At 42.5% G+C, this 10,734-nt stretch overlaps 2 protein-coding genes across 3 annotated transcripts in view; both read left to right on the top strand.

Annotated features, from left to right (window-relative positions):
• The window catches only part of MED4 (mediator complex subunit 4), a 10,929-nt gene extending 6,850 nt beyond the window's left edge, over positions 1-4,079 (top strand). For both annotated transcript variants that reach the window (XM_044431660.1, XM_044431661.1), the window contains exons 5-7: positions 1,301-1,387; positions 1,721-1,852; positions 3,222-4,079. In XM_044431660.1, coding sequence (XP_044287595.1) covers positions 1,301-1,387; positions 1,721-1,852; positions 3,222-3,394 — 392 coding nt within the window. In that variant the 3' untranslated portion in view covers positions 3,395-4,079. The remainder of the gene's footprint in view (positions 1-1,300; positions 1,388-1,720; positions 1,853-3,221) is intronic.
• A 5,285-nt stretch (positions 4,080-9,364) lies between these two features.
• The window catches only part of ITM2B (integral membrane protein 2B), a 32,357-nt gene continuing 30,987 nt past the window's right edge, over positions 9,365-10,734 (top strand). Inside the window, exon 1 of the mRNA XM_044431910.1 lies at positions 9,365-9,698. Coding sequence (XP_044287845.1) covers positions 9,591-9,698 — 108 coding nt within the window. The 5' untranslated portion in view covers positions 9,365-9,590. The remainder of the gene's footprint in view (positions 9,699-10,734) is intronic.

The raw sequence follows: 10,734 nt of genomic DNA, 5'->3' as shown, positions 1-10,734 counted from the left end.
GCTGGACCATAAGGAAGGCTGAGCGCTGAAGAATTGAGGCCTTTGAACTGTGGTGCTGGAGAAGACTCCTGCGAGTCCCATGGACTGCAAGGCGATCAAACCAGTCAGTCCTAGAGGAGATCAACCCTGACTGCTCTTTAGAAGGTCAGATCCTGAAGATGAAACTAAAATACTTTGGTCACCAATACTGTATTGGTGTTGACCAATACAGTATTGGTGTATTGACCAGTAAGTATTGACCAATACTTTGGTCAATGAGAAGGCAGGACTCACTGGAGAAGAGCCTAATGAGGCTGAGGCTCTCGCAAAGGAGGGCATACCAATATCTTAAATAAATTAATAAATAATGCTGGGAAGAATTGATGGCAAAAGAAGAAGAGTACGGCAGAGAATGAGGTGGCTAGATGGAGTCACTTAAGCGTGAGCTTAAGTGGACTCTGGGGGATGGTGGAGGACAAGAAGGCCTGGAGAAATGTCGTCCATGGGGTCGCGATGGGTCGGACACTACTTTTTGACTATCAACAACAACAACAAAGTGGTCCAGGATACTTTTAGGGTCAGGAGTAGAATATAAGCACTTTAAATATTTAGCGTGCTGTATGACACTGAGATTTTTCTTATTGTTTCCGTCTGTCCTGAATAGGACTGCCTTTAAGGACAAATATTGCTAACTCAGCATGTACAAAAATATTGAACAAATCAGCTTTTCTACATCTCTGCAGAAGTGTAAAGGAATCTGATTTATGGAGCAGGAATAATTGTTTTAATTCTGAAACTTTACGTGGCCTCCAATGGAGTAGCTGCTACAACATAAGAAATAGAACCAGTTTGAATGTATGATGGCAAATCATAAGTTCTTATGATGGGTGCAATTGCAGATTGTCAGGATGATGTGTGGACATAGGCCACTTTCTAGTTCAGGGGCTAAAACAGCCCAGAAGTTAACCTCCAGTTTAACTGTTGAATTCTCCTGGTTGAAGCTCCAGACTAATCACACTGAAAACCTCCAATCAGAGGTTGTTTATAGTAAGCAGAAGCAATTTCCACATCCCAACAAATGGTGGATTTAAAGTGCTCTGCAAAGAATAAGTTTATTGGGATAGTAGTCTATACCATAAGAAAGTTTAAGAATCAGCCTATAATTATTTAAAAAAGCAGGTGTTATTTGTGGTCAGGAAATTGGAACAAATTTGGTCAGTGATATCTTTATAATATCTGTGCTTTTACATTTCTTTTCCTCTGGAAGAGAATTCTGTATCACAAACCTGAATTCAATTTCTCTTCCCTCAATTTCTCTCAGGGGCTATTTCATCTGAAGAAATAATTAAATATGCACACAGAATTAGTGCCAGCAATGCTGTTTGTGCTCCTCTTACCTGGGTACCAGGTAATTAACAAGCTTCACAATTTGATATTTTTGTCATAATTTTATTGATAGTCTATTTATTTATTGATTGAATGTTTACAGTATTTTGTGTATCACTCCATATCTAGGCAGATCCCACAGAGTGGTGAGTATATAAACGGTTCCTCTATTGACTAATGTTTAAGTATTTTAGAGATCTTAGTGGAATGCTTAATTTTTATGTAAACATTACTTATGCTAATATGTCAACAGCTGTTAAAAGGAAAAATATTGAAAAGGATTGTACAGTTACCTAACCAAAAAAAAAAAAAATCATTCAGAATGTCAAACAGAGTTTTGTTTTGTTTTTAATAGGGGATCCACGGAGACCATACCCAACTGACTTGGAGATGAGAAGTGGTCTGCTGGGTCAGATGAGCAACCCTTCAGCAAATGGCGTCAATGGACACTTACCAGGGGATGCCCTTGCAGCAGGCAGATTACCAGGTAATGGAAAATAAGGAGATATGAATAGTGGGAGTTAAATGAATGAAAAGGTTTCTAGCAAAGCATTTGAAAAGTGAGTTTCAAATAGTGTGCATTATTTTAGAGTGCTTTAACTAGCCAAATGTTAAATTGGATTGGGAGAATTAAAAATGTCTTTGACTTTAATATTATTTTGAACTTTTGAGCTATTGTGGACCTCACAATATTAACCTATTCTTTAAATATTTATTTATTTTGGTGGGGGGGGGGTTAGCAAAAAAAGCATGTACAAAGAACAGTGAATTAGGAGCAAACATGCATGATGCTTCCTAAACATGCTTACTGTAAGATACAACCCACCAATTAGTTCTCATTGGACTATTAGGAAGCCTCGGAGCAGGAAAAAAGAGAAAAGCAGAAACTTTAATTGCAAGGTGAAACTTTGGGTCCATTGTAAATAATAGAAAACATTTAATGTACCCCAATACTATAGTAAAATATGTCAGTGATCAAGTTTCCACTGTGAGAAGATTATTCTTTGTGTCAACTTAGAACACATTTAAAACCGTACAGTAAAATTTACTCCAAGGAATTAGTAGACCCTTGACCCCCTGTTGTGCTTTATAATGGTTTTCTGTACACAAAGGAATAGCCAGATTATTTCTTTTCCAAAACCAGGAAAAAAACTACTCTAGGGCTCTTGAACTATGACTGATATCTTAAAAGTTGAGGAATATGTAGATATAAAGTTTTCTCTTAAAAATGTAACATATTTCAAGCAGCTGTCTCTGAGGGGAACAACAGTGATTAGGGGACTGGAAGCAAAGTCCTATGAGGAGAGACTGAAAGAATTAGGCATGTTTATCCTTGAGAAGAGAAAACTAGTGGAGATATGATATAGCACTCTGGCTTCTTGAAAGGTTGTCACACAGAGGAGAGCCAAGATTTCTCCTTGACCATCACAGAATGTAGGTCATGGAGTGATGGGCTCAATTTATAGGAAGCCAGATTCCTGCTGAACATCAGGAAAAAAAAAATCCTGACTGTTAGAGGAGAACAACAGTGGAGCCAATGACTGAGGGAAGCTGTTGGCTCTTCCAGACTGAAGGCATTCAGGTTGTAGCTAGACATGATTTAACTGGAAATCCTGCATTGAGCAGTGAGTTGGGCTTGCTGGCCTTCTTGGCCCTTTCCAACTCTGCCATTCTAGGACCTTTGGCTGGATTATGCTTTATCTTAGCCTGAAATGCTATACCGTTTTATAACACGATTGTGTGAATGTGTTGCTAGAACCTAAGCCCTGTTCTATGAATTTTACTTCAAAATTATTAAAATTGTTATATTCATATAAGGTTATAGTATGATTGTGTGTCATTGTGTTTTCCTTCAGAAGTACTTGCACCTCAGTATCCCTGGCAATCAAGTGACATGTCAATAAACATGCTACCTCCTAATCATAGCAATGACTTTATCCTGGAACCTCCTGGACATAACAAGGAGAATGAAGATGATGTAGAGGTTATGTCAACAGATTCCTCAACTAGCAGTAGTGACTCAGATTAGGTACTAAATTAGGATGTTTTGACTGTTGTGCTCCCAAATGCAAGCTGTACAATATTCAGTATTTGTTCTGCAGTCCAGATGGAAAATGCAGCACACACCAGAAAACTAATTCTCATCCAGAATGGCTGGGTATAACTAGGAATATTATAGCAGAAGTGACACAGTTTATTTGAGATTTTGTTACGGTTCTTGAAAGTGCAGTCTTGCGATGCGAATTGAAAAATACATTCATTGAGTATCTGTGAATAGTTATAACAATCATAGTATGGATCCAGAGTGACCTTCTGTTCATGAAATATTTCTCCTGTTCCTGGAAAGGACTGTGATCCTGCAAGGATTTCTGCAAATGAGAAGGTAATGTCCCACAATGTTCTAGGAGATCCTTCAATCTTTCAGTAAATTTTCAAGTGGTGTATGGGGGATGGGGAACTGGGGCAAATCTCTTTCCCCCATTCCATGAACCGAAAGTTTCCATAAAGAGAACACTGCTTATAGGATCTCTGGATTCAGTCCAATACCTATAACTTTTCAATAGTATTAGTCTTTTTTATGCTTAAGAAAGTACATTTGGATGCTAAATGTTTGTCACTAGGGTTCTAGTCATGACTAAATTTGTGTTTGTCTTATAGAGAATACGATAGGCTATTTATAATGTATTGTGAATAAAATAATGTATTTCTGAAAATGCAGTCTGAAGATACTGTTTTATGAAATAATTGCTTGAAAAGAAGGAAGCATCAAATAAGACCAGAGTTGGAAAGAACATTTTGCTTACCTTTTCCTTGGAGAGTGGACACTGCTGTTCAGTCACATCTATACTAAACTACTGGATTTCTCCATTGTTTTCTATAGATAGCTTTCATTTTCACACTGGGGGGCTAGGAGGGGAAGCCTAAAAGAGCCATGATGTCAAGGACTGCTTCTATGTAGGACCAATAGCAAAACTGCACCATTTCTGAACCCTGCTACTTTCCCAATCAGAGCTTTTGTTTTAGATTCCCTGAGAAACTTGGCTATGGGGAAACAGTAGTATGGTAGTTTGCCTATTTGTTTTCTTTCAGATATTCTATTCCCTAGACTTTTAACTGGCTTCTAAAAATAAGCAATTTTCTTAGAGTGGAAGAATTGCTGTTCCCACTACAATGGGCAGGAATATGCAAAATATGCATAAAGTTACAGTGGTACCTCAGCTCACGAACACCTCAGGTCGTGACCAAATTGGGTCGCGAACAAAAATTTCATAAAAAATTTGACTCAGGTCGCGAACTCTGCATTGGGTGGCGATCATGGTCATCTCCCCACCCCCCCAAGTGGGAAGATGGCCGTGATCGTGCTGGGGGGCGGGGGGGAGAGATGGCCAAGTTTGTGCCCGTCTCCTGCATGAGCGCGACTGCGATCTCGGTCATCCCCTCCCAGCACAAACGCACCTGTCTACCCTCTCCCCCCCCGTGCCCATCTTTTCCCTCCCAGCACGCCCGCATTTGTGCCCATCTCCCCCCCACCCCCCATGCACCAAGATGACAGGCACGTGCAGGGATGACGGGCACAATCGTGGTCGTGCTGGGGGGGGGGGCGGGGAGATGGCCAGGCTCGTGCTTGGGGTGGGGTAGGAAGATGGCCATGATCTTTGTTGTTCTTTGTCACTCTGCTTCTTCACATTTTTCTGATTTAAAAAAAGTTAGTTACAGAATGGATTAACCTTATTTACATTGAGCCTTATGGGGAAATTTAACTTGGGTCACAACCAAAGTCCCAGAACAGATTAAGTTCGTGAACCAAAGTACCACTGTACTACTCTCCAGTGAAGGTGAAACCTATTTCTAGTTTCATTTCTGCTTTGAAGGCTACTAATCAAACTTTTTCATTCCCCTGGGATTTTTTTCTTGTTATTAAAGTGGAGGGAAGCATTAGACCTAAGAGGAATTGTTCAGATTCTAGCAATCTGTTTTGATGGGCCAGTCCAGTCAAGCAACCCCCTACAGACATCACAGACAGATGGGAAACCCAAAGGAAGAAGCAGATGACTCTTCTGTTGGCCAAGTCCACCTATGTGGGTATAAAGCCAGCTCAATGCTGCCATCCTTGGTATAGTCCATGCAAGCCAACAGTTGTACTAGGGCCAAGTCTACCTGTGCAGGTGAGATATGCACCCACACTCACTCAGACCCTGCAGATTTGGTTGCGTCTTATTTCTGATCTCAACACCTTTATCATAACTTACGTTAGCAGGATAGTATAAGCAGAGACTTCTTCCCAGCCTGGCTGCAACATGGAAACCATTTTCAGGTAGCAATCCAGGTGGTAAATTTTTAATGACATGCAGCCTGAAGAAGGTAGCAAGGCTTATCTAATCCAATTACTGAAGAATACTTTCCACTGTTATGCCAGAGGATTAAAAACTGGTTCAAAGCTTGAGCTCTCTGGACTAAATCAGGCCTATTCTCTGGGGCTTCCCAAGAGACCTCCCCTTCTTTCTGCCAATTATTCCCTGACATTAGTGTCTTTGGTGCAGCTTCCTCCTGCCTCCACCCCCCGCCAAATGGTTGACATGCCCATGGCTTAGTTACTGGCCATAAGAACTTCATGCTAAATATGCTGGTATATTGGCCCTATTCTATTTTGCCTTTGAACTTGCCTACTACTGGAATGCAGTCAAGGCTATTTCTGAAACTGAATACAGCACTTGTGCTGAAAGAGCTTCAATTGATCTGGATTAAACAGATCTTATGAGGAGAAGCCCAGCTTCTTAGAAAGTGGAGGATGATGGGGCCTTCTACCTTTTTCACAAGGAGGAAAGAAAGCTTTCGTAGGCTGGGACTCCTGAGTTTTCTTTCCACTGGGCTATTCTACCTGAGGAATTTACAGTGTTTGCTGACAGAGTCCCCAAAATGCTCTCCATAAGCTAACCAGGAGCATTGTTTTTTCATGGAAAGGAGGGGTGTGCCAAATAGAACAGTTCCTATCCTCCCACTTACAATATAAATGAAACAACCCAAGATGAAAAGGGAGTGGCAGAAAGGAGAAAACACACAAAAAGGCAGTAGTTATTAACATTCTTACAATGACTGAATAAAAACTGTTCAAGAAGGGGAGCCAAAGGATACTGGTCTTTCAGCATTGCTTCTGGATTGCTTTCCATCTATCTCAGTTGTGGCCCAATAGGAGTCAAGAGGAAGTTGTTTCTGAGCAGAGCTGATTATAGTCTGGCTACTTTTCTCTCTCTCTGCTGCCTGAAGGATACCAAATGCTCAGCCCTGAGATGATTTTTCTGCTGCTCCAGTCACCTAAATTTTGTATTTTGTTGTGTAAAGGAGCTAGAGGGAATTTTATCTACTAGCTGTCCCCTACTGAAAGGCACTCCAGGTTACATGCTGCAGATTCTGTGAGCTAATGAAAAGTCAGTTTCCCAGATTCATAGTATTCACTTCCCTCTCTACCTCATCCACCTGTGCAAGCAAAGATGATAAGGAGAATACAAGACTTACAAACATGGAATGTTTTATGTCAAGATGTACTTTCACTTAAAATACTGAAACTAAGCTCCTATATGTGTTATTGAGGGAACAACAATTACCTTGGTACACAATTGTCTCTTAACATAAAGCAGAAACTGTCACAATCCGAACCATAAAAACACTGTTGCTGAATTGGTGCTAGTGGCTAGTGGGGCTGCATAGAAATCAAATAAATAATAGGATGTAGTCTTCTACTAGGCCAGAGTATTTTGTTCACCTAGCCCAGTATTGTCTGTTTCAGCAGGGCAGCAGTTTTCCAAGGCAGCAAATTTTCTTTAACATCACATAAGTAGAGGCTGGAAGCAGGACCATACCAAAGGGGGCCCATCTAGTCCAGCACTCTGCTTTTTTCAGTGATCCTCGAGATACTCTGATGGAAAGCACACAACTAGGAACTGACTGCAGTGAATAAAGATGCCTGGGATTGAGCTGAGGGCCTTCTACATACAGAGCATGTGCTCTGCAGCAAATTTGTGGTCCTTCCAATTAAATGGATATGGGATATTTCAGTTGCTCCAAAGGAGGTGGGAGGTTTCTTTCATGGGGTGGGGTGTAACTGTTCAAGCCAGAGACAAGAAACACTTGACAAGTAGATGAGGAAAGGTGACCTTTTTGACAGGGCCAGCCATCATATCCCAACAGAAAAACATACCCTAGTCAGCTGCTGTGAGGGCTTGGTCTCAGTGTGGCACACTGCTGGTTGGCCTGGCCTGCTGTATGAAGAGGATGGCACAGCTTTCAGAGAACCTAACCAGGATGCAGCCTGCAGAGTTGGTGAAAAGCTAGGCACTTCAAGTCCTGAAATGCCAAAAGTCTTCCAGTGCAGAAGTGCTTAAACTTTCCTCCAACTGCCACCTCCAAGTAAAGCACAGAATGAGGCAGGAAGGAGGGCCTTTTCAGTGGTGCCCCCCCCCGTTGTAAAATGGTTTCCCCACTGAGACCTGACATTGTCATTGTTTTGGCAATAGATAAAAAATGTTTCCAAGCTTTTAATGACATTTCATAGCATATGATACTGTTTTAATTAGGTATGGCTTTTAAGGGAAATTGTTTTAGATTTTAAACTGTTAATTTTTGTATATTGGAATGTTTAGCGGTTTTAAATTTGCACAATGCAATTTTATCCTGTGTTTATTATTTGTATTTTTATTGTACATTTGCATTTGATTAATTGTTTATCACCCAGAGACCTTCAGCAGCATACAAATGAAATAAATAAATAAATCAACGCAGATCACATCTGCAGATGATACAAAACTGGGCGGGCCAGCTAATACCCTGCAATATAGAAACAAATTCAAGTGATCTTGATAGGCTGGAGTGCTGGACTGAAAGCAGGAGACAGGAGAATGAAATTCAGTGAGGACAAATGCTGAGTCCTACGCCTAGGAAAAGAGAACTAAATGCAGTTACAAGATGGGCGATAACTAGCTCAACAACACTACAAACAAGAAGAATCTCAGAACTGTTGTAGATCACAAGTTGAATATGAGTCAACAATGTGAAGTGGCTGTAAAGAAGGCAAACACCTTATTGGACTGCATTAGTTGAAGTATAACTTCCAAATCACGTGAGCTACTGGTTCCCCTCTATTTGCCACTAGTTAGGCTCCATCTTGAGTATCATGTCCAACTCTGGACTTGACAGAAAGATGCAGACAAACTGGAAAAGGTTCAGAGGAAGGCAATTAAGATGAACAGGGGACTGGAAACAAAGCCCTATGAAGAGAGTTGGAAAGATTTGGCCATGTATAGCCCCGAGTAGACAGAACCGAGATATGAGAGCACTTTTCAAATGCTTGAAATGTTGTTACCCAGAGGAGGGCCAGGATCCCTTCTCAATCATCACAGAGTTGCTGGATATGGAATAATAGGTTTAAGCTACAGGAAGCCAGATTCTGGGCAGACATCAGGAAAATCTTCCTGAACGTTAAAGCAGTTATGTTATGGCAATGGAACCCAGTACTTTTTTTGTTAAAAAAAAAAAAAGTGCCAGAACTCACCTCTTGGGGTCACACTTTTACACTAAAAAAGATTTTCAAATCACCAACTTTTTTTTGAAATAAAGAACTTATTTACCTTTTGCACGTAGCCAGTCACTCTACACACACATAAACATAATGGTCGCCGCCGGCAGTAAGCACTCAGCGCGCGACCACACGACTGATCCCAAGCTGAGCAGCGGCCCGAGCAGCGCCCTCACAAGCAGCGCGGACACACACGCAGCCCACAGGCACTATTTTAATGCTTTTTGCTGCCGACCTGCCAGCGGGAAGAGCTGTCGCCAATTTAGTGCTTTCTTGAGCCCACCTGGATGCTTGCCGGAGACCTCCAAGTGGCCACTTCAGTTCCGGCCCAAGGATGAGCATTCGCCACGCCCCGTAACACCGAGGTAGCTGCCCCCATCTGGTAATAGGTGCGCTCAGTTTACTCCCTCCCTTTTCTCCAGCCCTCCAAATGCTCCCTTTGCGGATTCGCATTCTCCTTCACAGCTCTCCGTGCTCCGAAGAATTTGATTACCTCCTGAGCGAGGAGGAACAGCGATCAGCACGCAACCTCCGTTGCTTGCACAGACGGGAGTGGTGGGGGCTTATGTGAGCCGGAAGCTCCCGGATCGTCTTTCAGTCGCCGCAGCTCGCTTTGTTGACACCGTTAAGTCGTAGCTGAGAACTCTCTGCAGCCATGGTGAAAGTGTCGTTTAATTCGGCCTTGGCGCAGAAAGACGCTGTCAAAAAGGAGAGAGAGAACAGCTGCAGCAGTCAAGTGCTGATCTTGCCCTCCGATGCCAAGGTGAGGAGGCAGCCGCTGCTGCCGCACCAACAAATGCTCTAACACAACACGGAGTGGGCTGGGAACGGAGACGGAGCGGTGCGCGAGAAAATGGGAGCCGCAGGGGCCTGAAGGTACAGCTAGGAAGTGACTTCCAGAGCCCTCTGTGCAAGATCGTAACTTTTTTTGTGCGGGGGGTCACGAAGCACAGTGGTAGTTCCTGGGTGCCAGAGGCTGGTGGGGTGGGGGAAGGGGGCTGCCCGTTGTTTGTGCTTTCGAGAAGAGGAATGAATGCGGGGGCGGGGAGGCGTTACGCCGACAGACGGACCGGTGCAAGGCAGACGCGAACGCAGAGCGTCTGGGGCGCTTGGACTCTTCGCGAGCAGCCGCCTTAGCTTAAGTCCTTGCAGTAGCTTGAAAAGGTGCGTTAAAAGCGCCACGGAAAGATGAAGAATATATTGTACACGGTATTCCTAGCCAGGCTCCCTACAGCTCATGAACCTAAAATGGCTGACATGAAAACAGTCTACGTTTCTTTCTCCTTTGGGGCGTATTCCTAGGTATGCTTAGACTGGAAAAAAAAGGGACCTACAACTCCCAGCAGTCATGGTGATTGGGGCATGCTGGGAGGTGTAGGACCTTCCTCCCGTCTAAACGTGCGTAAGTTTGATCCCTTAGTGGTATTATTTAGCTAGGCAGCATTTGGCTTTATAAGATGACTGCTTTACAGCTTGCAGTATCCTATTCAGATCTGTAGCTAAAAGTAACTCAGGGAAGCTATCAGTTGCGAAGAGACCACTGTTCTGTTTAGGATGCTTGCTGGAATCTGGTCTCCAAAGGCAATAGATGTGAAAAATTCACAGAAAGAACGCACTGGAAAATAAACAATACTTGTTTATTCCGTAAGAAAGGCAGTTATAAAGATTGAACAACCTATGTATCCAATTTAAATTTCTTGCATACAATTACTGATTTTTTTATGTAATCAATATACTTAGTCACCAATGAAATAGTGCATGACATGTTTACATTGCTATCAAATTAACAGCCATGCACT

This window comes from Varanus komodoensis, unplaced genomic scaffold (assembly GCF_004798865.1).
Source record: "Varanus komodoensis strain SLA01 unplaced genomic scaffold, ASM479886v1 scaffold23, whole genome shotgun sequence".
Classification (NCBI taxonomy): Eukaryota; Metazoa; Chordata; class Lepidosauria; order Squamata; family Varanidae; genus Varanus; species Varanus komodoensis.
This window is presented reverse-complemented; position numbering and strand designations above follow the sequence as displayed.